The sequence below is a fragment of the Oncorhynchus tshawytscha genome, linkage group LG11, assembly GCF_018296145.1.
Source record: "Oncorhynchus tshawytscha isolate Ot180627B linkage group LG11, Otsh_v2.0, whole genome shotgun sequence".
Lineage (NCBI taxonomy): Eukaryota > Metazoa > Chordata > Actinopteri > Salmoniformes > Salmonidae > Oncorhynchus > Oncorhynchus tshawytscha.
In genome coordinates, this window is record NC_056439.1 from 17,305,301 (window position 1) to 17,333,290 (window position 27,990).

The following is a 27,990-nucleotide window of genomic DNA, read 5'->3' on the forward strand; positions in this document are numbered from 1 at the left end:
CGGATTACCAGGACGTGTACCCTGAGCATGCACTGACCAACTGGCAAGTGTCTTCGCTGACATTTTCAACCTGTCCCTTACTGAGTCTGTAATAACAACATGTTTCAAATAGACCACCATAATCCCTGTGCCTAAGAACACTAAGGTAACCTACCTAAGTGACTACCGACCCGTAGGTCTTACGTCTGTAGCCATGAAGTGCTTTGAAAGGCTGGTCGTGGCTCACATCAACATCATTATTCCAGAAACCCTAGACCCACGCCAATTTGCATACCGCCCCAACAGATCCACAGTTGATGCAATCTCTATTGCACTCAACACTGCCCTTTCCCACCTGGACAAAAGGAACACCTATGTGAGAATGCCATTCATTGACTACAGCTCAGCATTCAGGAGACTGAAAAGATTTTGCATGGGTACGCCATCGTGAGCATCCTGACTGGTTTCATCACTGCCTGGTATGACTACTGCTCAGCCTCCGACCACAAAGCACTATGGAGGGTAGTGCGTATGGCCCAGCACATCACTGGGGTCAAGCCTCGTGCCATCCAGGACCTCTATAGCAGGCGGTGTCAGAGGAAGGCCCTAAAAATTGTCAAAGACTCCAGCCACCCTAGTCATAGACTGTTCTCTCTCCAGGTCCAAGAGGCTTCTTAACAGCCTCTATCCCCAAGCCATAAGACTACCCAGACCCCTCTTTTACGCTGCTGCTACTCTCTGTTTATTATCTATGCATGGTCACTTTAACTCTACCTACATGTAGATATTTCTTCAATTACCTCGACTAGCCAGTGCCACCGCACATTCACTCTGTACTGGTACCCCTGTATATAGCCTCGATATTGCTATTGTTATTTTACTGCTGCTGTTTAATTATTTGTTACTTTTATTTTCTATCTTTTTTTTTACTTAACACGTTTTTCTTATTAACTTCTTAAAGCATTGTTGGTTAAGAGCTTGTAAGTAAGCATTTCACTGTAAGGTCTGCTACACCTGTTGTATTCGGCGCATTTGACAAATACAATTTGATTTGATTTGATCACTGTGTCCATCATTTATACAGTCATTCATAATATTCAACTCAGGTCACATATTAATGATGCACATTGCAATCTTCACTTTGCTCATCCATCCCTCAGGTAATACACTCCAAGAACCTCCTGCGTAGTGGGACTCTGGTTGGCTCTTTCAAACTGGATGTAGGCACCGTCTACTCGCATCCAGGTCAGGGAGAAATAGTTGGAAACACAGTAGCTACTAGTGACCTATGTCTATACTCTGTCTATACTACACTATGACTCTGGTACTGATCAGTATACCTCACATATGAATGTCGCTTATTTGTATTATTTTTGTTTAACAGAACACCAGTTTTTCCACAAATGGGCCCTTCTCTCTGACCCTGATGACATCACTGCCGGGTGCAAAGGTTACATTAAATGTGACATCGCCGTCGTGGGGAAAGGAGACAACATCAAGACTCCACACAAGGCCACCGAAACCGATGAAGATGACGTAGAAGGGTAAACAACCAACATATTATTGGGGATATTAGTGTAGTAGTAATAATGTAGTAGTAATACTGTAGTAGTAATTTAGTAATAATAGTGCAGTAATAATAGTGTAGTAATAATGTAGTAATAATACTGTAGTAGTAATAACTTATCAGTAATAAAACTGTGGTAGTAATAATTTATCAGTAATACTGTAATAATAATACTGTAGTAGTAATCATTTATCAGTAATACTGTAGTAATAATACAGCAGTAGTAATACTGTGGTAGTAATAATGTAGTAATAATACTGTAGTAGTGATAATTGATCAGTAATAATGCAGTGATAATACTGTAGTAGTAATAATTTACCAGTGATACTGTAGTAATAATATGTCAGTAGTAATACTGTGGTAGTAATAATGTAGTAATAATACTGTAGTAGTAATAATTTACCAGTGATACTGTAGTAATAATACAGCAGTAGTAATACTGTGGTAGTAATAATGTAGTAAGAATTGATCAGTAATAATGCGGTAATAATACTGTAGTGGTAATACTGTAGTAGTAATAATTTACCAGTGATACTGGTAATTTACCAGTGATTCAGTAGTAATACTGTAGTAATAATGTGGTAATACTACTGCAGTAATAATACTGTAGTAATAATACTGCATTAGTAATACTGTAGCAACAATACTGTGGTAGTAATAATGTGGTAATAATACTGTGGTGGCAATAATGTAGTAATAATACCATAGTAGTAATAATTTATCGGTGATGCTGCAGTAATAATACTGCGGTAGCAATGCTGTAGTAGTAATAACGTATAAGTAATACTGTAGTAGTAAAACTGTAGTAGTAATAATGTAGTAATAATACTGTAGTAGTAAAACTGTAGTCGTAATGCTGTAGCAATAAAAGCAGCAATAGGCCAAGCTCTAGAGTTCCTGTGAAAGCTCTCCCATCTCACAATTCTTGATTACTTTCTATTGCTGTTTTTGTCATAGAGATACAATGCAATGTGTAACAAGTGTTTGTCTTTAATTCTGTGGTTTCAGTAACCTCCTGTTACCTGAGGGGGTTCCCGCAGAGCGTCAGTGGGCTCGCTACTATGTGAAGATCTACAGAGCTGAGGGCCTTCCCAAGATGAACACCAGCATTATGGCTAATGTCAAGAAGGCTTTCATTGGGGAGAACAAGGACCTTGTGGACCCTTATGTACAAATACTATTCGCTGGCCAGAGGGTAAGTAATAGCACTGTTCTGTTGCTTGCTGTGTTATGTTATGTTACATTATGTTAAGCTATGTTACATTATGTTATTCTATGCTATGTTAACACTAGGGTAGGGTGAAATGTTTTCACTTCCAGATGAAAAGCTTGCCCAAAGTAAACTGCCTGCTACTCAGGCCCAGAAGCTAGGATATGCATATAATAGATTTGGATAGAAAACACTCTAACGTTTCCATAACTGTTAAAATAATGTCTGTGAGTATAACAGAACAGATTTGGCAGGCAAAAACCTGAGAAAAATCCATCCAGGAAGTGGGATTTTTTTATGTTTGTAGTATTCTATTGAATGCCATTACCGTATCAATTGACTTAGGACTCAAATTGCACTTCCTATGGCTTCCACTAGATATTAACATTCTTTAGAAATTGTTTCAGGCTTGTATTCTGAAAAATGAGGGAGTAAGACCACTCTGAATGAGCGGACAGAGAGCGCGCCTTTCTTGTTTACCTTTTATATTGACAACGTTATTGTCCGGTTGAAATATTATTGATTATTATGACTAAAAACAACCTGAGGATTAATTATAAACATTGTTTGAAATGGTTCTACAAACTTTATGGATAATATTTGGATTATTCGTCTGCCTGTTGTGACTGCTTTGAGCCTGTGTAATTACTGAACAAAACACGCGAACAAAACGGAGGTTTATCGAACTTTATCGAACAAAACTTACATTTATTGAGTAAATGGGAGTCTTCTAAGTGCAACCATATGAAGATCATCAAAGGTAAGTGATTCATTTTATCTCTATTTCTGACTTGTGTAACTCCTCTACTTAGCTGGTAACTGTTTGTAATGATTTGTCTGCTGGGCGTTGTTCTCAGATAATCGCATGGTATGCTTTCGCCATAAAGCCTTTTTGAAATCTGACACCGTGGTTGGATTAACAAGAAGTTAATCTTTAAACCAATAACACTTGTGTGTTTTATGCATTTTTATAATGAGTATTTCTGTTTTTGAATTTAGCGCTCTGCAATTTCACAGGATATTGGCCAGGTGGGACGCTAGCTTCCCACGTACCTTAAAGAGAGAAAGTTTGTGAACCCTTCGGGATTTTCTGTATTTCTACATACATTTGGCCTAAAATATGATAGATCTTCATCTAATAATAGATCAAGTGAAAATGATTAAACAAATAACACTTTTACATTTTTCATTGAGCAAATTGGTCCAACATTCAACTTCTTTGTTGGAAAAAGTATGCGAACCTCTAGATTAATCAGCTCTATTAAGTGATTTAAAGTAGTCAAACGTGTCGTATTTGGTCCCATATTCCTTGCACACAATGACTACATCAACCTTGTGACTCTAGAAGCTCATTGGATGCATTTGCAGTTTATTCGGGTTATGTTTTACCTAACAAGAACTGAATGGTGAATAATGTCTACCATTTTGGAGTCACTTGTATTGTTATTAAGAATATAATGTGTATCTGAACATTTCTACATTCATGTGGGTGCTACCATGATTATGGATAATCATGAATAGATCATTAATAATGATGAGTGCGAAGGTTACGGAGACAAAAAGATCATAACACCCCCCTAATCTCTCCTGTTATTGGTGATGGGAGATGCCCCCCTAATCTCTCCTGTTATTGATAATGGGAGATGCCCCCCTAATCTCTCCTGTTATTGGTAATGGGAGATGCCCCCCTAATCTCTCCTGTTATTGGTAATGGGAGATGCCCCCTCCCTAATCTCTCCTGTTATTGGTAATGGGAGATGCCCCCCCCCCTAATCTCTCCTGTTATTGGTAATGGGAGATGCCCACCCCCTAATCTCTCCTGTTATTGGTAATGGGAGATGCCCCCCCCTAATCTCTCCTGTTATTGGTAATGGGAGATGCCCCCCTAATCTCTCCTGTTATTGGTAATGGGAGATGCCCCTCCCCCTAATCTCTCCTGTTATTGGTAATGGGAGATGCCCCCCTAATCTCTCCTGTTATTGGTAATGGGAGATGTTACATGTTTTGTTGTAGCCTCTGTAACTTTCTCATTCATCATTATTCATGTTTCTTCTTAAATGGCATTATCAGGATTAATATAGAAGTCTTCAGAAACATCTCATCTACTCACTTATAAAGAAAATGACTCCAGTCAGCATTCACCATTCAGTTACTATTGGGCAAAAGGTATTCCAAAACAAGCTTGATGTATTCACTGTAGCAAGGAAAATGGGACCAAATACTAAATGTTTGACTGCTTTACTGCACTTAATTGAGCTGATTAATCTAGAGCAGTGGTTCCCGAATGTTTTATAGTCCTGTACCCCTTCAAACATTCAACCTCCATTGTGAATTGTGAATAACTCACCACAGGTTAATGAGAAGGGTGTGCTTGAAAGGATGTACATAACTCTGCAATGTTGGGTTGTATTGGAGAGAGTATCAGTCTTAAATAATTTTCCACACACGCCTGTATTTAGTTTTCATGCTAGTGAGGGTGGAGAATCCACTCTCATATAGGTATGTGGTTGCAAAGGGCATTTGTGTCTTAACAGTGCGATTTGCTAAGGCAAGAAACTCTGAGCGCAGCCCTATCCAGAACTCTGGCAGTGGCTTCTGATTAAATTACATTCTCACAGAACCGCTTGTTGCAATTTTGAATAGGCTCTCTTGTTCAGACATCGGTAAGTGGACTGGAGGCAAGGAATGAAAGAGATAATGAATCCAGTTGTTTGTGTCGTCCGTTTCGGAAATTACCTGCATAATTGCTCACCCAACTCACTCAGGTGCTTCGCTATATCACATTTGACATTGTCCGTAAGCTTGAGTTCATTTGCACACAAAAAAATCATACAATGATGGAAAGACCTGTGTGTTGTCCTTGTTAATGCAGGCAGAGAAGAGCTCCAACTTCTTTATCATAGCCTCAATTTTGTCCCCCACATTGAATATAGTTGCGGAGAGTCCCTGTCATCCTAGATTCAGATCATTCAGTGGAGAAAAAACATCCCCCAGATAGGCCAGTTGTGTGAGAAACTCATCATCATGCAAGCGGTCAGACAAGTGAAAATGATGGTCAGTAAAGCAAACTTAAAGCTTGTCTCTCAATTTAAAACAACGTGTCAGTACTCTGCCCCTTGATAACCAGCGCACTTCTGTATGTTGTAAAAGCGTTACATGGTCGCTGCCCATATCATTGCATAATGCAGAAAATACACGAGAGTTCAGGGGCCTTGCTTTAACAATGTTAACCATTTTCACTGTAGTGTCCAAAACGTCTTTCAAGCTGTCAGGCATTCCCTTGGCAGCAAGAGCCTCTCTGTGGATGCTGCAGTGTACCCAAGTGGCGTTGTGAGCAACTGCTTGCACGCACGTTACCACTCCACTATGTCTCCCTGCGTTGGCTTTTGCGCCATCAGTACAGATACTAACACACCTTGACCACCAAAGTCCATTTGATGTCACAAAGCTGTCGAGTACTTAAAATATCCTCTCATGTTGTCCTGGTTTCCAGTGGTTTGCAGAAGAGGATGTTTCCTTATTAATTGACTCCCCATAAACGTAACGGACATATACCAGGAGCTGTGCCAGGCCTGCCCTGTCTGTTGACTCATTCAGCTGTAACTGTAGCTGTAACTAATTCACTGGCTTGTATGCGAAGCTGTGATTGTTTCAAAACATCTCCTGCCATGTCACTGATGCGTCATGAAACAGTGTTGTTTGATGAAGCCATTGTCTGTATAGTTTTTTCGGCCTTTCCCCCAGCATTGTCCCAGCCATATACGCGGTAGCAGGAATAATTAAGTCCTCCACAATAGTATGGGGCTTGCCATATAAGATGCTTCTAGCCCCTTCTTATTAATGGTATCTGTTGCTTTTAAACATGTCTTACTACTCAAAAGGCGTTTATTCTCGCTCCAAAAACTCCTGTGGCTTATTTTTTAAATTGTCATGTTTCGTTTGTAAATATTTGCACAAGAGTGAAGGATTCCCGTGAGAGAGTAACGGTTAATGTGATTGGATGTTAATTATTTGATTAGGCTACCTGTATTTGACATTCTGTTGTTATTTTGCTGAACACTAGATGGTTTAATTACATTTTTGGCAGTGAAGCAAAGCTACTCAGTCGAGAAAAAAACTCACCCAAATGTATAGCCCCGTTGGAAAATATAATTGGACTGTTTGAAAATGTGAAAAAATGTTTTGTCTATTTTTATTATTATATATAGATTTTTTAAATGTGAATCAAATTTTTATTTGGCGTGCCCCCGACGGCAATGCCCGTACCCCCCATACCCCAGTTTGGGAATACCTGATCTAGAGGTTCACATACTTTTTCCGACAAAGAAATCGAATGTTGGACCAACTTGCACAATAAATAAATGAAAAAGTACAATTGTTTTTGTTATTTGTTTAATCATGTTCACTTGATCTATTATTAGGACTTAGATGAAGATCTAATCACATTTTAGGTCAAATTTATGCAGAAATACAGAAAATCCTAAATGGTTCACAAACTTTCTCTCATCATATGCTATGTTATGTTATATGCAATGGGCACAACTTGTATTATTGTATTGTTTAAGTGGACTGCTTTGTGATCCCAGGGGAAAACATCTATCCAGAAGAGCAGCTACGAGCCAATCTGGAACGAGCAGATCGTCTTCACTGAGATGTTTCCACCGCTCTGCAAACGCATGAAGGTCCAGATCCGAGACTCGGACAAAGTGAACGACGTGGCCCTCGGAACACACTTCATTGACCTGAGAAAGATCGCCAATGATGGAGACAAAGGTTCTTCAGTGTAGAAATGTTTCCCTTAATTCAGAAGATACTGTGCGTTGTGTTTCTTTCTTGTGTCTTTCATTTGTTATATTTGGTGTTTGTATGGAGTAAAGGAAAGTGAAATAGGTGTCAAGTCCCAGCTGGAGCAAATTGTGGAAGTGTTACCTCATGAAATAGTCTGACAAATTGTAACCGACAAGAGAGGCGTTTTGCGGTTTGCCAGTGTGTGGTCCGGAGTTGGCTGTGTTACCGCTCCAAAAGCACTTGTCAAATTGCCATGCTCTTTACACCCATACTCTGCCAGGCTTCCTTCCCACCCTGGGTCCGGCTTGGGTGAACATGTATGGCTCCACTCGTAGCTACACCATCATGGACGAGCACCAGGACCTGAACGAGGGTCTGGGGGAGGGGGTGTCCTTCAGAGCCCGCCTGCTGGTCAGCCTGGGTGTGGAGATCCTGGACACCTCCTCCCCGGATATCATGAGCTCCACCGAGGTGCAGGTGGAGGGGGTGCCTAACATCTCAGAGGTGGGTCTCACACACATGCATGTATGTAAATATTCACACACGCTTGCTCGTACACACATACACACACACACACACACTGTCTCTACCTCTTTCTCTCTCTCTTTGGGTCTCTCTGTGTGTGTGTCTTTCTCTCTCCCTCCCTCTCATGGGTGACTGCTCAAGCAGATAAACCCTCCTATTGGGACTCACAGCTCACAACAAACAGGTCATCACAGTGCAATCAGACTAAATTATTGATCATCTTTATTTAGCCGATCGCTGATGCTACATTATTAACTGACTGTTTCCATTAATAGAGTTATGTTTATGTGTTCAGACAATGTAAGTCACACAATAGAGCCGGTCGAGCGAGAGAGAGTCTATGTAAGCGTCTCTGGTCTTTGCCAGAGTCCTGAACAAGAGCTTTGCATGCTCCGTGTTTTCATACTCATCATTAAAATACTCACCATACTCTTTTATATACTATATTTTCATATATCAGACACCATATAGTACACATCACAGCATTATCAAGGCATACATCTCCCGTTAATGCTGATTGGCTGAAAGCCGTGGTATATCAGACTGTAAACCACGGGTATGACAAAACATTTATTTTTACTGCTCTAATTACGTTGGTAACCAGTTTATAATAGCAATAAGGCACCTCTGGGGTTTGTGGTGATCAAGAACATGGTAAATTGGCCATTTACTACACCCCCTCATGCCTTATTGCTTAATTATCACACATGAGGGTGTCCATATTAAAGGGTTACTTCGGGATTTTGGCAATCTACTTGCACCGAGTCAGATGTACTCGTGGATACAATTTTTATTGCTCTGTGTCCAGTATGAAGGAAGCTAGGCAATGTCGCGAGCCAATACTAACTAGCGTTACCACAATGACAGAATGACAATGCTAGCATGCTACTAGATACCCATAGACTAACAGTCATTGCGCTAACGCTAGTAAAAGCATTGGCTTGCGAAACTTCCGCTAACTCATAAAAATGGTATCCATGAGTTCATCTGGGGAAGTAGATGAAAGGCATCATTGCCAAAATCCCAAAGTATCCTTTTCATCTTTGTCTCTCCATCCATCCAGAACACCACTGTGAAAGGGGAGGTGTTCTTCCTGATAATGTTTTCCAAATTAATGTTTATGTCTCTACTCCCTATCCATCCAGAATTCCACTGGGAAGGTGGGAGAATTATTCCTGTTATAATGTATGTACAAGTTCATCTTTGTGTCTCTTCATCTAGAGCGCCACAGGGAAAGTAGAGGAGTTCTTCCTCTTCGGGGTGTTCCTGGAGGCCACCATGATTGACAGGAAGATCGGGGACAAACCAATCAGCTTCGAGGTTACGATAGGTTGGTAGCTTCAATACTCACTCATCTCCCCTTGACATCAGTGCATGGTCTATGCAAAGTTAAGCCACATAGAACTCAGGTTAGAATTCAGCCCTATTATATCAATAAAACTGACTTCACGTTACACCATAATACTAAGGCAGCAGGTAGCACATGTAGGGCAGGTTTCTTGGATACAGATTAAGCCTAGTCCTGTGTTTTTTAGTCTAGGACTAGGCTTAATCGGTGTCTGGGAAGCAGTCCCTCAATGACGATTCTCCATTAATAATTTTGTTAAATCAAGGACTAGGCTTAATCTGGGTCTGGGTAACCAATCCTTGATGATCTGTTTGTTGTCATGTTCATAATCATATTTTAAACTTGCGTCTTTTAACTAGGTAACTATGGGAGCGAAATTGACGGCGTAACCAAACCCAAGTCAGGTAGCGGGAAGAGGAGTGGGGGAGACGGAGATGAAGAGGAGTCAGAGCTGATCCAAGGCTCCAGTGATGAAGAGGAGGGGGATGATAATGACCTGGTCTCCGTGTCCTCCACCCCGCCCATGAAACCGGTCATCACCGACAGGTCAGATCCCAGCACACACATAAGCAGAGTATTACAGGACAGCGGGGAAAGCTGGTTGAAATGACGTTAGTTCTGCTTGTGGACTAGTTCTTATATCAATCTTTTCAGCCAGTTTTCCCGCTGGGATTGTTGTTCACTGCAACCAGATCGTAGATCTCACTAGGTCAGGTTTCAGTGTCTCTCTTTATGCATCTCAAACTTTCAGAAACTATTTCCACCTGCCTTACTTTGAGAGGAAGCCGTGTATTTATATCAAGAGCTGGTGGCAGGACCAGAGAAGAAGACTGTACAACGCCAACATCATGGACAACATCGCAGATAAACTGGTGAGTCAGTCAACTGCCTTAATACCCATCAAAATGTGTAAAAACAACATAATTACAGCATTATATTTTCTAGTGATGGGGGGGGCGGGGGGGATCGATACAGTTACATATCGTATCAGCACCTAGGCCTCGTGATAATATTGTATCGTGAGGTCCCTGGCAATTCCCAGCCCTGTTATTTTCACTTTCAACAACATTATTGAAGCATCCTAATGTTCTAACATGTCTATAACACTGTGTCAACAGGAGGAGGGTCTGAACGATGTTCAGGAGGTCATTAAGACAGAGAAGGCCTATCCGGAACGCAGACTGAGAGGGGTCCTGGAGGATCTCGGCAACGGATGCAGGTGTCTACTTACCCTTTCCACACTACTGAGCCTAGCCAAGCCATATTTGCTCTCTACTTACTTACACAATTATGGCACCCTATTCCCTATGTAGTGCACTACTTTTGACCAGAGTCCATAGGTCTCTGGTCAAAATTGGTGCACAATTTAGGGAATAGGGTGCCATTTGGGATGCAGTATTGGCTAACATGTAATTATTTCTTCAGTCAATTTCTGACTCTGGCTAACAAAGACCAGAATCAGACTGGGAGGACCAAGCTGGACAAGGAGAGACTCAAGTCCTGCATGAGGGAACTGGTACGGCACACATGAGCCAAAGATTATTGTGATATTTGTGTTTATTATGTTGGTAACACCACCGAATTACATATCGAATTATATACTGTATATTATCTTTGTGGGTAACACTTTACTCAAAGCTTACAGGTATAATACATTATGATGTGGTTATAATGCATTGTAAGACTTGTTTGTTTGGCCCTCCTACTACATTTTACTGACGCTCTTATCCAGAGTGACTTACAGTAGCGAGTACATACATATGTATGTTTTCATATTTGTTCTTACTGGTCCCCCGCGGGAATCAAACCCACAACCCTGGCTTTGCAAGTGCCACGCTCTACCAACTGAGCCACATGGTGCCACCATTACCATTGTACCTACTATTCTATCATATTGATTCATATTGTGTTTGTGTACTAAAAAGGATGATCGTCTCATTGTGTGTGCTTGTAGGAGAGCATAGGTCAGCAGGCTAAGACCATCAGGACGCAGGTGAAAAAGAACACAGTGAGAGATAAGATCAAGCTGGTTCAGAACTTCCTCCAAAAGCTCAGGTTCCTCGCTGATGAGGTAAGTCAGCAAGGGGTGCATATACCGTACGTACATCATTTGTTAATGCGTCTAAAACTATTGATACCATTCCAGAAGTCTTTGTTCATCTTTGTTTTCTTCTATCGTATACATATATATGTTTGAGCTACACGCTTTCCCTAGAAATATTTCTTTGATTGATTGGTTGTTTGAATCGTCTATGTGTAATGGCAGCCGCAGCACAGCATCCCGGACATCTACATCTGGATGATGAGTAACAACAAGCGTATTGCCTACGCCCGTGTCCCCTCCAAAGACATCCTGTACTCCGGGGTGGACGAGGAGACCGGGAAGGACTGTGGCAAAGTCAAAACCATCTTCTTCAAGGTCTGTGCATAGTTACTCTACATCCATAACCAAACTTATGCATGCTTCCTCTTCCAATGTGTGTTTATTTATTTGGCTTGAACTCCAAAAGATTGTATTATTTACAGCCGTCCCCTTTTTCACTAGATCTGAATCACTACTGGTGTGTCCATCTGAATCACTACTGGTGTGTCCATCTGAATCACTACTGGTGTGTCCATCTGAATCACTACTGGTGTGTCCATCTGATTTTCCATTTGTGTATTTGCCTTATCACCCCAGCTACCTGGTAAGAAGGGCTTTGGGGCAGCTGGCTGGACAGTGCAGGCTAAGACAGAGATCTACCTGTGGCTGGGTCTGAACCGTCAGAGGAAGGACTTCCTGTCTGGGCTGCCCAACGGCTTCGAGGAGAACAAGATGCTGAAAGGACCTGGCTCGCAGTCTGCTCCCCCCATCAGCCTCACATACACGAGTAAGGGAGACCGATGGTGTCTGATGAGCCGCGTATATATCACCACGCATAAGGGATCTATGGATAAAGTGCTAACATTATCTGTGGTCTACATGAGTAAGGGAGATGATAACGTCCCGTGCATGTGTACACATCTCCATAGAAATAGAATGATTTGAGTAGACAAATCCCTTGGTCTTACCCCTAGTGGTTTTAGGTCTTAGGGACCACCAGGCTGCCCTCAGACCGTGAGGGAACTTTGACTCTGAATCTAAATGCATTTTCTTAAAATTCAAATTTTGTGCACATATTGTGTCACTATGAATAAGGGAAACTAGAGTATCTCATTGATAAATGCTTGTGAATCTTCCCCCTCCACAGTGAAGCAGATCTTCCAGCTGAGGGTCCATATGTACCAGGCTCGCAGCCTGTTTGCAGCAGACAGCAGCGGCCTCTCAGACCCCTTCGCCAGGGTCTTCTTCTCCACACACAGCCAGGTCACAGAGGTAGGACAACCTAGATTTGATTGTTTGTTCGTTCATTCATTACAAAATACAGTGAATCCACAAAAGGTAAAGTTTGGTCCAGTAATTAAAGAGTCCGTATAAGAATTACACGGTGCAGAATGGTGAATGAGAGTAACAAGATGGTGAGTAAATTTAATGAATCAATGAATGAATGTCACTCTCTGCCCAGGTGCTGAATGAGACACTGTGCCCCACCTGGGACCAGCTGATGGTGTATGACAACGTAGAACTGTTCGGAGAAGTCGGAGAACTGAGGGACGACCCGCCTATCATCGTCATAGAAATCTATGACCAGGACACGGTGGTGAGCATGATGCCTGGTTAGAACTCATGTCAGAACAGATCTATCATAACAGATTCTATGTGAATTTCAATTGATCATCTGACAACGCATACAGTCGTTTAGATTTCCAGACCACTCTTTCCTTGCTGCTCAAGTCGTCTAAGTAACATAAATGTCATACAAAAATGAATTAGGCTCTGTGTTTGAAAGAGATACTGTAGTATGTACTTTGTTAGCGTCATTGTAAAAGAACGTAGCCCATTATATATGTATCAGATTGGACAGAATTGTTACGAATTATTTTTGAAAGAATGTATATGTTGACTCAACTGATGATCATATAATTCATTCCTGAACATAAACACCATTGTTTTTGGATGACCTTTACTCGGGATAAGTAGAGTGTGAACTGAATTCTGATTGACAGCTTGAAGTAGCGTTATGCTCCAAGGCAGGGCTCTCTCTCCAACCCTGTTCCTGGAGAGCTACCCTCCTGAAGTTGTTTTACTCCAGTCCCAGTTGTAAACCAGCCTGATTCAGCCACGTGGATTCAGTTCATCAACCAGCTAATTATTACAATCAGGTGTGCTGGATTAAGGTTGGAGCAAAAACCTACAGGACGGTAGCTCTCCAGGAACAGGGTTGGAGAGCCTTGGCCCAAGGCATGCAAGAGGTATAAGATTTAGCTGAAACGACAAATTCACTGGACATCAGCCTTATCCCTCTTGCATTCCTTCAATGAAAGCTTGTTGCTTATGTGGTACAGTGGTTATGTTTGGGTGTCTTGCCATTGTTTTCTAGCCTGGTCCCAGATCTGTTTGTGCGTATAGATAACTCCTATGGTCGAGTTGTCGAAGCATTTACAAACAGATCTGGAACCAGGCTAGTTGTTCTTCATTGTTCTGTTGTGTTTTCTTGAGCTTTGAAGCATGTGCATTGTCAAGCCATGCTTCTGTGTTAGGTAAAGCTGATGCCATACTTAACATATTGATGAATGACGTGCCATGAAAACCCTTTATTGTATTTCTTATGGCATTGTTTTTTTAAATGTCACATTTTACTCTTAAAATGCTTGTAATGTAAACACCGGCCAATTTCCTTGGATTCTAGATTGTACAGTATACCAAAGAGACCATTCTTTCAAATATTGAAACCTTAATATTTGTGGACGTAGCGTGGACCTGGATTTACCACAGAAGGGTCAGGGTTATATTTGGATTGTATCCCATGTCTCCCTGTTATGATGTGACTCCAGGGCAAAGCAGAGTTCATGGGCAGGACCTTCGCCAAGCCTATAACCAAGATGGCGGATGAACACTACGGACCTCCACGTTTCCCTCCCCAGCTAGAGTACTATCAGATCTATAGGGGGAACTGCGCCGCTGGAGAAATGCTGGCGGCCTTCGAACTGCTGCAGGTGAGCCTGGCAATAGATCAACTTTCCACACTATTTGTCGGAGAGTAGAGGGAAATTGGTTGGTAGAAGTTGAACGTTATATATAAATATATATAAAACACAGGACAATCTTGTGCATTGGGCACAGCACAATCCCCTGGGCCTTTAATCACAGTCAAACAAAATGAAATGTCTGCCAGACATGTAATTATAAATGCTTTGATTAGACCCAAATTAACCACTAATGTTGATGTTTGCAGTCTCCTGTATGGCTCAGTTGGTAGAGTATGGCACTTGCAATGCCAGGATTGTGGGTTCAATTCCAGGGGCCACCCAGACTTAAAATGTATGCACGCATGTCTGTAAGTTGCTTTGGATATAAGGCACTTCTAAATGGCATATATTTTATTATTATTATATTATATCTGTTCATGCTTCAGATTGGTCCTCATGGTAAAGCTGACCTGCCACCCATCGACGGTCCCACAGACATGGACCGTGGTCCCATCCTACCTGTCCCTCTGGGCATCAGACCAGTCCTCAGCAAGTACAGGATCGAGGTGGGAATTCAACTCCTCTTGGCCTTGAAATACAGGAAGTGTGGCTGTCGATATTGCACTGTAAATGTTGATGTAACGTGTGAAATCCTTATGTACTGCTTATGAATGTAGTATGTGTGGGTTATAAATGTGTTATGAAGTCCTTATGTAGAAAGTGTTGCTGAAATGTAGGTGCTGTTCTGGGGCCTGAGGGACCTGAAGAGGGTCAACCTAGTCGCGGTGGACAGGCCTCGTGTGGACATAGAATGTGCCGGTAAAGGAGTCCAGTCTTCCCTCATCCAGAACTACAAGAAAAATCCCAACTTCGGCACCCTGGTTAAGATGTTTGAGGTGGTAAGTTCTCTTTAAAGTCATTCCATCGGTCACCTGGTTATCTCACCTTATAACAACCCAGATATAACGACTTTCCCATGACACCGTGACGGGCGTGATGAAAACGAAATCTCTACCTTATTGTAACAATTGGTTGTAATCTGGTTATATGACGTCTTCTTAACCGGACAACCATTTTACAAACAGGAAATGACACCGTAAAGGTGCTAAATTTAGCCCATTTATTTACTGTGAACTTGTGCTCTCCAGGATCTGCCTGAGAACGAGCTGCTCCACCCTCCCCTGAACATCAGAGTGGTGGACTGCAGAGCTTTCGGTCGTTACACCCTGGTGGGGAACCATGCTGTCACCACCCTACGCAAGTTCATTTACCGGGCAGCAGACAAGCACGCCAACAACTTGAACACTCAAGGTACACACACATACGTGCACGCACACACACGCACATGCACCCACACACGCACAAATCAACCCATACCTCACTGTGCCCTTACACTTTCATTTGTTCATACTAATGCAGTCTTTGTCCTCTCACAGAGGAAATCATTGTCAACTATGAGCCAGAGCCCACCATCAAGAAGATGGAGACCATGGTCAAGCTGGACTCTGTAAGATCTCACACCATTAAATGAATGTTAGCTTTAGTAATAAACGTAAATAAAACATCCTAACTGAGTTGTAATATGATTGATATATGTTGTGTGTTTTTTCCCCAGGGGTCTGATGCTGTGGTTAAAATCGAGGTAGGTGTTATGACGTTGATCTGGGAATGTCTCTGTTTCTCAATGTTAAGAGTAATGTTAGTACAGTCGTTTGAAAGGCATATTGCAACCTGTAATCTAACCTTGCATTGATCATTTTAGGAGGATGAGAAAGGAGGGAAGAAGAAGAAAAGGAAGAAGGGAGGAGATGAGGTGGAGGAGGAGGAGTTTGATGAAAGCATGTTGGATTGGTGGTCCAAGTACTTTGCTTCGATCGAAACTCTGATGGAGGTGAGGCCATCCGGGAAAATGGCTCCATTTGGCTCCATTTTAACACTCATGATTGAATTTAAAAAGTGATCCTGTCAATATGTATTGGATATTATTGGTTTGTGTTTCCTACTCTGTAGATTCTCAAGGCTCAGGAGGCAGCTATGGCGGATGCTGAGGAGAAAGAGGACCAGGATATTGCTGCTGAGGGCGGAGGTAACAAAAAACAATTCTAAACTAATGTGGAAAACACAAGAGCAGCAAATCTATTAGATCTAAACCATATCTGTACACATTTCATACAAATATACATCGTATTATATATCATCAATTTAGGTTGTTGATGTTTGTTAATTTGGTAGTTATTGACAAGTAGATACTATGTCTTGTAGATGGTCCAGCATAATCATGAATCTCTGTATATTGATTGAGACTTTAAAGTAGAATATAATTGTTGCGGTAAAAGGGAATGATCATGTTGTCAGGTTGTATTCTATGCCCACTTTCATCTGCCTAATACATGCTGTCCTCTTCAAATCATGACAACCCGTACTACTAACCCTTCATATGACCCCTGACATCTCTGTTGTAGTTGATCACTGCATACATTTACACAGACATGAATCCATGATTTCCATCACTTCATAACTCATATAATGACCTCCTCCTGCTCTCCTGCTATATATTACCATAGGCCTGCCATGAAAGTTGACTAAGAATAATATGACTAATAAAACCACATTTAGTGCTGATATAGTGTTATGTATAGCTTTTACATAACATGATACATCAAATATTTATAGAAAACTAACTTGAACAAATGTTTTGGAATCTCAAATGCACTATTATGCAGAGATTGTGTGCCAGATACGGAGACATTATTAAAGTGGCTAGTGTTTCATTTCCTTAAAGTGGCCAGTGATTCCTAATCTATGTATATAGGCAGCAGCCTCTGATGTGCTGAAGATGGCTTTTTAACAGTCTGATGGCCTTGAGAAAGAAGTTTAGTGATACAGTTTATACTTTTAAGCTAAGCTAATGACCTATTCCTATTGGGTAAATGTTGTCTTAGCTATTCTGACTGTTGCACTGGCATTCACTGTATATACTGTTCATATTGTGTATACAGTGGCCAAAATACATTGGTTTCCCAACTTGCATGTTGAATTCATGTCTTGAGTGCCCTGCTGTGCACCAACTCTCCATCCCTCCACCCTCACTCCCCCTCATCCCTCACTCCTAACCTATTCTCAGAGATCAAACCTGATGACTCTCTTGTCAAAGGAAAGAGAGGCAAGGGAAAAAAGGAGAAGAAGAGGGCTGGGCCTGGAGACATACCAGAGAAGAAAAAGCACAACATTGATGAGCTACAGGTATGTGGTTACTCAGTGAGCAAAATTGGTTGATATTATGTTATTACAACCAGAATTGTAATTTCAAACACTTTATCCCAGTTTTACCCACTGGAACCTGTCTCTAAGCTTAAACAAATCTGGGCAATGGTTTGAAGTCTCTGGGCAGTTTTGGGTCAAATACTGTATACTCTTTATTTGTTGTTTATATGTTTAAATATGTTTTTGTATTTTTTTATTATGTTTTTAATGTATAGAGTACTTTTTGTATTTCCTCATTAGGTGTACCCCAAGGAGCTGGAGAATGAGTTTGATAACTTTGAAGACTGGCTTCACACCTTCAACCTGTTCAGAGGGAAGGCCGGAGACGACGACGACCAGAACATGGCGGATGAAGACAGGATTATTGGCAAATTCAAAGTAAAAAACCCTTTCACACAGAGGGCATTCCCTTCCTTTGTAACTTCTTTTTTTGTCGGCGATGGAAGAGAGCTGGAACTAGCCCAGTCCCAGATCTTATTTTGCTGTACATAGACTGTATAATATCTCATATACTGTATAGCCAACTCCTATAGTTCTTGTTCAACAATGATGTCTATACAGCATAAACCTATCTGGGACCAGGCTAGAAAGGAACTGGATTGAGTCCGTTATTGTGTTAAATATCACCACAATTGTGCATGTCTGTGTATATTTCAGGGTTCTCTGTGCATGTACAAAGTGCCGGTGTCAGATGAGATGCAGCGGGAGATGGGCTTTGACTCCAACATGGGCATGTTCCAGAACATTCCAACTAATGACCCAATCAACGTCCTAGTCCGGGTCTATATCATCAGGGTATGTACACTACTCTCTATTGTGTACCTACAATGGAACTTATATGTCAGACTCTATGTCATCAGGGTAGTTACAGAACACTACACTCAGGTGAGAGTACAGTGCCTATATAAAGTCTACAACTCCCTTGGGATTAAAATTGATTTAATTGTCATTTTCTTCACAATCTACACAAAAAATAAAGTGGAAGAAAAATTCTAAAACAAATGTAAGATTAATGAAATATAAAACACTAATATACCTTGATAGGTATTCACCCACTACATGTTAGTCAATGCATGTTTCAAATACCTTTGGCAGCGATCACAGCTGTGAGTCATCTTGGGTAAGTCTCATAAGAGCCTTGCCCACCCGTATTGTCTGCACCCATTATTCTTCTCAAAATTCTTCAAGCTCTGTCAAGGTGTTGGGGATCATGGCTAGAAAGCAATTTTCTTGCCATAGATTTTCAAGCAGATTTAAATCAAAACTCTAACTCGGCCTCTCAGGAACATTCACTGTCTTCTTGCTAAGCAACTACAGTGTAGATTTGGCTTTGTGTTGTAGGTTATTATCCTGCTGAAAGGTGAATTCCTCTTCCAGTGTCTGGTGCAAAGCAGACTGAAGCAGATTTTCCTCTAGGATTTTGCATGTGCTTACAGTAGCTCCATCCTGTTTCTTTTCATCCTGAAAAACTCCCCAGGCTTTGCCGATGTCAAGCATACTCATACCATGATGCAGATACCACCATGCTTGAAAATAAGGTGGCAGTTACTTAGTGACACATTGTTTTGGATTTGCCCCAAACATAAGGCTTTGCATTTAGACCAAAAACTGTATTATTTTGCAAACTGAGTTTTTTTGCAGCATTACTTTAGTGTCTTTTGTAATCTTTTTTATTCTGTATATTTGTATTTTTCTATTCACTCTGTCATTTATGTCATTATTGTGGAGCCACTACAATGTTGTTGATCCATCCTCCGTTTTTCCCCAGGAAGTCTCAAGGTTCTGCTCGCCTGAGTTAAAACACCTTATGATAAGCTGTAGACCATACTATTTACCAAGAGAGTTTTCATCTGTTTTTTTTTGTAGCTGTATATTTACAAGTACAAACCGATACTAGCAACTAACACCACACTCAACGAGGTGTATAGGGCCATAAGCAAACAAGAAAATGCTCATCCCGAGTCGGCGCTCCTAGTGGCCTGGGATTTTAATGCAGGAAAACCAAAATCCGTTTGACTGACCTAATTTCTACCAGTATGTCACCTGTGCAATTAGAGGGAAATAAACTCTGGATCAACTTTACTCCACATATAGAGACACATACAAAGCTCTCCCCCATCCATTTGGCAAACGGACCATAACTCTATCCTCCTGATTCCTGCTTACAAGCAAAAACTCTAACATGAAGTAATCAATACAGAAGTGGTCTGATGAAGCAGACGCTAAGCTACAGGACTGTTTCGCAAGCCCAGACTGGAATATGTTCCGGGATTCCTCCAATGGCATTGAGGAGTTTACCACATCAATCGCAGGCTTCATTAATAAGTGCATCAACGACGTTGTTCCCACATACATACATATCCCAACCAGAAGCTTTGGATTAAAGGCATCCTCACTGAGCTAAAGCCTAGAGCTGCCCCTTTCAAGGAGCAGGACACTAATGCCGATGCTTATAAGAAATCGTGCTAGGTCCTCTGACGAACCATCAAACAGGCAAAGCGTCAGTATAGGACTAAGATCGAATCCTACTACACCGGCTCTGATGCTCGTCAGATGTGGCAGGGCTTGCAAACTATCACAGATGATAAAGGGAAACCCAGCTGAGAGCTGCCCAGTGACGCAAGCCTACCAGACGAGCTAAATGCCTTCTATGCTTGCTTCGAGGCAAGCAACACTGAACCACCAGAGTACCAGTTGTACCAGAATGACTGTATGATCACGCTCTCTGTAGCCAATGTGAGTAAGACCTTTAAACAGGTTAACATTCACAAGGCCGCAGGGCCAGACAGAATACCAGGACGTGTTCTCAGAGCAACAGATCCACAGATGACGCAATCTCTATTACACTCCACACTGCCCTTTCCCACCTGGACAAAAGGAACACCTCCGTGAGAATGCTGTTCAATACAGCATCCAACACCAGTGTGCCCTCCAAGCACATCACTAGCTAAGGACACCGGGACTGAACACATCCCTCTGCAACTGGACCCTGGGCTTCCCGACGGGCCGCCTCCAGGTGGTGGTGTTAGGCAACAACACATCTGCCACGCTGACCCTTAACACGGGGGGCCCCTCCTGCGTGCGTGCTCAGTCCCCTCCTGTACCCTTTGTTCACACACAACTGCGTGGCTGCGCACGACTCCAACACCATCATTAAGTTTTCAGACGACACGACTGTGGTAGGCCTGATCACCGACAGCGATGAGACAACCTATAGAGAGGAGGTCAGAGACCTGGCAACGTGTGCCAGACAAAGATGTTTATCGGGGAATACAGCAAACAGAGGGCCGAACACGCCCCCAGTCACACCGACGGGGCTGTAGTGGAGCAGGTCAAGAGCTTCAAGTTCCTCGGTGTCCACATCACCAAGGACCTATCATGGTCCAAACACACCAACACAGTTGTGAATAGGACACGACAATACCTCTTCCCCCTCAGGAGGCTGAAAATATTTGGCATGGTTCCTCAGATCCTTAAAAAGTTATACAGCAGCACCATTGAGAGCATCTTGACTGGCTGCATCACCGCTTGGTAATGGCAACTGCTTGGCATCCGACCGCAAGGCGCTACAGAGGGTAGTGAGTACGGCCCAATAGATCACTGGGGCCAAACTCCCTGCCATCCAGGACCTCTATACCAGGCGGTATAAGAGGAAGGCCCTAAAAATGGTCAGACTCCAGCCACCCAAGTCTTAGATGCTTCTCTCTGCTACCGCACGGCAAGCAGTACCGGAGCGTCTGGGACCAAACCTTAACCACCTTAACAGCTTCCACCCCCAAGCCATAAGACTGCTGAACAGTTAATCAAATGGCTTCCCAGACTATTTACATTGACACATTTATTATTTATTTCTTTATCTGAATTATTTTGCACTGACTCTCTTGCACTGGCTCTCTGCACACTCACTAGACTTTACCCACACACTCACACTCCAACACACACACAAACGCACACGCATGCACACTATACACACTATCGCACACTATCGCGCGCACACACACACAAAACACACACACATGCATATTGACGCCACACACACACACTTTCATATGCTGCTGCTGTGTTTATTGTCTATCCTGGTTGCCTAGTCATTTTTACCCCTAAACACATGTACATACTGTACTACCTCAATTACCTCAACTACCTCGTACCCCTGCACGTTCACTCGATCCTAGTACACCATGTTTATAGCCTTGTTATTGTTTTTATTGTTTAATTATTTCCTTTTTTTAAATTTCTTACTTTTTAGTGCTGGGAATGGGCTTGTAAGTAAGCATTGAACTGTAAAGACTACACCTCTTGTAATTCGGCTCATGTGACCAATAACATCTGATTTGATTTGATCACAGCCATTGAACACTGTAGCTGTTTTAAAATCAACAATGGCCTCATGGTGACATCCCTAAGCAGTTTCCTTCCTGTCCTGCAGCTCAGTTTAGAAGGACGACTGCATCTTCGATGTGTCTGGGTGTTTTAATACACAATCCACAACATAATTATTATCTTGACCATGCTTAAAGAGATATTCAATGTCTGATTTGTTATTGTTAGCCATCTACCAATCACTGCCATTCTTTATGAGGCTTTCCAAAAGCTGCCTGGTCTTTGTAGTTGAATCTGTGATTGAAATTCAACACTTGTCAAAGAGACCTTTACAGATGTTGAATGTATTGGAGATGGAGGAAAAGGTAGTCATTCAAAAATCATGTCAACCTCTATTATTTCACACAGAGTGAGTATAACATATAACTTGTGATTTGCTAAGCCAAATTTGACTTCTGAACTCATTTAGGCTTGGCTAAACAAAGGGTACTTATGCAAAGACTATATTTTATTTATTACATTTGTATTCATTTGTAAAACATGTGTACAATCTTCCTTTCACTTTGGCATTAGAGTATTTTGGGTTGATCAATGACAAAAAAAAAATGACAATGAAATCTCTTTCAATCCCACTTTATGAGGCAACAAAAAATGTGAAAAGTGTCAAGGGGATGTAGACTTTCTATAGGCACTGTAAATAAACTACCCTGTGATCATAAACATGTCATGTCTTGATTGTCAAATAAAACAAACAAAAAAATCTCTCTACTTGATACTTTCCCTGCAGGCTACTGACCTGCACCCAGCGGATATCAATGGAAAAGCAGATCCATACATCGCTATAAAACTGGGCAAGTCAGATATCAAAGACAAAGATAACTACATCTCCAAACAACTCAACCCTATCTTTGGCAAGTGAGTGGAGAAGCTCTAAAAAACAACATTTCGTCCATTTCCACTATTTATCTTTAATACGGCCTTAATTCTTCATCCTTAATAGCAGACGAGATAGCCAAGTAATTTACTATCGATGATTGGCAATTATATAGTTATAGCTTGTGCATTGAATAGGCTTTGAAAATGTAAAAACTGTGGAATATTATAACCAAAGTTATGGCCATTTATTTTGAACCCATCAGATCCTTTGACATCGAGGCCACATTTCCCATCGACTCCACACTAACAGTGTCCGTCTATGACTGGGATTTAGTGGGCACTGACGACCTGATTGGGGAGACTAAACTGGATCTGGAGAACCGTTACTACAGCAAACACAGAGCAATATGTGGCATCCCATCTAAATATGCCATGTAAGTGCGGCCTAGCTCTCCGTAGCCTGACGCCATTCACAGTACATGTGGTCAATATATCCCAACAGCACAGGATACTATGTCAATTCATTTAGCAATATTCTTAATACTTACAACTTCAGTCTGCAGCAACGAGCAACGTCAACTGAATAGGATCATACTTATTTAGATAATATTGTTGATTATACCTAGAGATCCCTTGATAAAGAGATTCCTTTCTCAATGGGACTCACCTGGATAAATAAAGGATCAATGAATACCACGTGTTATCTTATAAGAACTGTGAGGGATTTGTGTGTCAGCCATCATTGTCATTCATTCCTGTAGCCATGGATACAACGTGTGGCGGGACCCCCTGAAGCCGACCCAAATCCTGGCCAAGCTGTGTAAGGAGGGTAAGCTGGACGGGCCACACTACGGCCCTGGAGGACGGGTCAAGGTGGCCAACCGGGTCTTCATGGGCCCAACTGAGATCGAAGATGAAAATGGTACTGTATAGAGCACAACAGAATAACAGTACCTGAAATGCTTCTTTAACCTTCTATGTTGGTTACTGTACCCTGAAATACCCCCAGCCTGGTATTTTACTCTGCCTGAAATAACTCCTCATGTACAACTGATCATATAGGTCTAGGATGTTATGAGCTTTCCCAAGTACCCCTTTGTGTGTAGGTCAGGTAGTACTAGACTAGTCTGTGCTGTAACTCTGTCTGAGTTGGTCTGATGATGTTCTTTAGGTCTGAAGAAGCAGACGGATGAGCACCTGGCCCTGACAGTGCTGAAGCACTGGGAGGACATCCCCAGGTTGGGCTGTAAACTGATTCCAGAACATGTGGAGACCAGGCCACTCCTCAATCCTGACAAGCCTGGGATCGAACAGGTAGGACAAGTGTTAAGGTTGTGCTTGCTAACTGAGTGCCTGCTTCAGTGTCTTTCAAACAATCCAACTGGTGAAGGTTGTGGCTAAACTAAAGTAGAGTAAAGTTCACAATCTGATGGGGAAATATGATTATACTCTTAGGTAAAGTATTTTTTTAAGGCAATCTCGGTATAAATGGGACAAATAGAGAGGTTCAAGACCCTTGTGAGACATCAGAGTAAAGTAGAAGGATGTATTGCAAAAGGAAATAGTAACATGGTCATATACTGGGAAAGATGGGTTAGTCTGTGGACATCTGGGGGGTGGAATTAAGATTAGAAGGATTGGTTAATTTGACAATGCACTTGGAGTCTAGTACAAATAGGTGGAGGCTATATGTATGTGCAGTGAATTTTTACATTTTCCAACCAGGGGAGGGGGGTGGTAAAACCTAAAACTAAAAGAAAAAAGGGATCAGAAATGATGCAACTAATGCTATTTTATAAACTAGTCTGTATGCTATATAAAACTAACAAAAGTTCACATCTTTTTCATGTGATGGTTCTGTAGGCCTTAATATTTAGGGTGATTTTAGTGTTTTGCGTAGCACTGTTTCGGGGGGGCTGCTTTGCAGGGGCTGCAGGGTTGTGTGCCATGACAGTGGGTCAATTGTATCACATCCCAAGTTTGTCTTTGTGTTTCTCTATGTGTAGGGGAGGATTGAGATGTGGGTGGACATGTTCCCCAAGGATATGCCTGCACCTGGACCTGCCATTGATATTTCACCCAGGAAACCAAAGAAGTATGTTCTAGTACAATGTCATGTGCTTTTAAAAACATTTAGTGAGACCATTTGCAAAGTAAATTCCCCATGTTATATGATCAGATATATCACATTACAGACATATCCCTTCAATCGTTTGTTTTGTCTGGTCGTCGGCAGGTTTGAACTGAGGGTGATCATCTGGAACACAGACGAGGTCATTCTGGAGGATGATGACATCTTCACTGGAGAAAAGTCTAGTGATATCTTCGTGCGAGGGTTAAGAATGTTTCCTTTGAAATATATGTTTGTTTTTTTTTTACTTCAGGGTGTATCTTGTACTCGATATTTGAACCGTGTCGTCATTTCATTCAACAGCTGGCTGAAAGGTCAGCAGGAGGACAAGCAGGACACAGACGTCCACTACCACTCCCTGACAGGGGAGGGTCTCTTCAACTGGCGCTTCATCTACCCCTTTGACTACTTGCAGGCCGAGGAGAAGATCGTCATCTCTAAGAAGGAGTCCATGTTCGCCTGGGACGAGACTGAGTATAAGATCCCTGCTCGACTCAACTTACAAGTCTGGGATGCTGATCACTTCTCTGCAGATGATTTTTTAGGTGGAGTGATTTGATTTCCCTTCGATTTAAACCTTCACCATAAGGATCTTCTAGGCTGTAGATGTTGGTCTTTCTGTGACTATAATGTTTCAGACTAGGGCTACGGGGAATTGAATTTCCCTTGATGTAATATTTGACTTTTTAAAATGTGTCTTCAAATTCTGGGACATGGAAAAGACTGTCGTGGCAGTCATAACACAAAAATCGACACAATCAACAACAACAGCTGAGAGCCCTTCATGCATATCAAGTAAATATGTATGATATTTATGCCCTTTCCCAGGCGCCATTGAGCTAGACCTGAACCGTTTCCCTCGTGGAGCGAAGACAGCCAAGCAGTGTTCCATCAACATGGTGCTGAATGAAAAGGACATTCCCATGGTGTCCATCTTCAAACAGATGAGGATCAAGGGCTGGTGGCCCTTCCTGGCCAGAGATGAGAACGATGAGTTTGAACTCACGGTATGACTCAGATGGGTTGGGTTAAATGCGGAAGACACATTTTGGTTGAAAGCATTCAGTTGAACAACTGACTAGGTTGTTCCCCTTTCCCCTTTTCTTATATAAAGTGGACTTGATTAAACACATTCAAGTATGCACGTGTCAAAATGGTGTCTTTGATTCAACAAGACGTGGCAATTGGGTTACACCCTGAAGAAGCGGAGTTAAATATTGAACAGATCAGTCAAGAGATAAAGACTTACTTTACATACTGTAACAAACCTTTGCATACTGTAACAAACCTTTGCATACTGTAACAAACCTTTGCATACTGTAACAAACCTTTGCATACTGTATGAACCCCAGTGTTTCGGTAGTGATGTTGCTTGTGTCTTTGCAGGGGAAAGTGGAAGCCGAGCTGCAGCTGATGACTGCAGAGGAGGCTGAGAAGAACCCAGTGGGGGAAGGACGCAATGAACCTGAGCCCCTGGAGAAACCCAAGTAAGAGCACCGTTCCCCCGTTACCACTGCCGCTCTTTAGGTTGCTTACACACTGAGATAACAAATACGGTGGAGCCAACTCAATCTATTTCAACGGGGAAGGGGCATTGGAGTGGGGAAGGGGTATTGGAGTGGGGAAGGGGCATTGGAGTGGGGAAGGGGCATTGGAGTGGGGAAGGGGCATTGGAGTGGGGAAGGGGCATTGGAGTGGGGAAGGGGCATTGGAGTGGGGAAGGGGCATTGGAGTGGGGATGGGGCAGTTGCGTGATTTTGTTGCATCGTGAGGTTGCCCTAAAACAACGATCTGCCATGCGGTCGGAACGCACCCTCGTCGGAACGCACCGGAACATCACGGTGCATTTGATTAAAATACTTACAAATTACGGACTAAAAGAAAGGGTCTTTTATGAAATTGCTTCAACCATGTACCGGATTTGACCAGGGATCATCATACTTTGCAAGGTAAATGACTAAAATACCCTTTATTCTTTCCATAATTTGTATGGATTTTTTTCTGTTCACAAGAAACCGGCACTATATTTTATAGTCATATTTGTTAATCCTCTGTTTGCCTGTGTGATGGCCTTAAGGCATTAGTGTGGTCTAACCAACCAACCCTATTTTCTCCACCCAGCCGACCAGACACAGCCTTCCTATGGTTCCTCATGCCTTTCAAAGCCATCAAAAACCTCATCTGCAACCAGTACTTCTGGCTCACGGTCAAGTTAGTGGTGGCCCTGCTGCTGGTGCTCGTCCTGGGCCTCTTCATCTACAGCATGCCCGGATACATGGCCAAGAAACTAATGGGTGTCTGAGGAGTGGAAATTAATAAACGGGATAGTTCAGCGATTTAACATGTATTTAGATATTTGTTGCCTTACCTTGAAAGAAGTTGACAAGGTGGGACTGCAATACCCACTTTAAGAAAAGACGACTTAACAACTTCTCAACTCAGTGCTATATTCGAGGACTTGTTTTCCCTAACAAGCGTCTCCTCTTCTCGTGGAGTCACATGTTTTTGCCATGTGACAAGACAATCGCACACACACACACACACACCATGTATCGGAAATGAAAGTAACAAAACCACGTCCAAGTAGAAATATAATATAAGAAATCAGATTGATGATGTATTATATATACACACGTCCCTTTCAAGGACCAGTTCAACGACATAAAGTAGAAAACATTTTTAATATTGTGGTGTTGCGGAACACTTCAATGTACAAAATCAACTGTTCGGTTTGCAAATCAGATTTTGTTCTCGCTTGAAGTCACGTTGTATTAGCCTTGGTTTGGCATGGAATGACTGTTCTTCGGCTGTTTACATGAATGTGTATTTGAATGTCTTTGTTCAACAGCGTGCAGCAAGTAGTACATTATGTATGCTCTGTTGTTTGTGAATAAACTGGCAAGGACAATAACTGATCCTGTTTTCTTTGT

At 42.0% G+C, this 27,990-nt stretch overlaps 1 protein-coding gene across 1 annotated transcript; it reads left to right on the forward strand.

Annotated features, from left to right (window-relative positions):
- The first annotated feature begins 9,796 nt into the window (after positions 1-9,796).
- On the forward strand, positions 9,797-27,951 carry LOC112262439 (otoferlin-like). The gene is made up of 30 exons (XM_042329847.1): positions 9,797-9,963; positions 10,169-10,289; positions 10,536-10,636; positions 10,843-10,933; positions 11,372-11,488; positions 11,684-11,836; positions 12,098-12,287; positions 12,648-12,772; positions 12,963-13,097; positions 14,332-14,493; positions 14,913-15,032; positions 15,204-15,365; positions 15,615-15,777; positions 15,903-15,973; positions 16,082-16,108; positions 16,229-16,357; positions 16,477-16,552; positions 17,591-17,709; positions 17,971-18,108; positions 18,388-18,525; positions 22,841-22,968; positions 23,193-23,363; positions 23,691-23,851; positions 24,101-24,243; positions 24,936-25,024; positions 25,166-25,264; positions 25,364-25,605; positions 25,889-26,067; positions 26,447-26,547; positions 27,182-27,951. The coding sequence occupies exons 1-30, from the start codon at positions 9,941-9,943 to the stop codon at positions 27,360-27,362; spliced, it is 3,855 nt and encodes a 1,284-aa protein (XP_042185781.1). The 5' UTR covers positions 9,797-9,940; the 3' UTR covers positions 27,363-27,951.
- Positions 27,952-27,990: the final 39 nt, after the last annotated feature.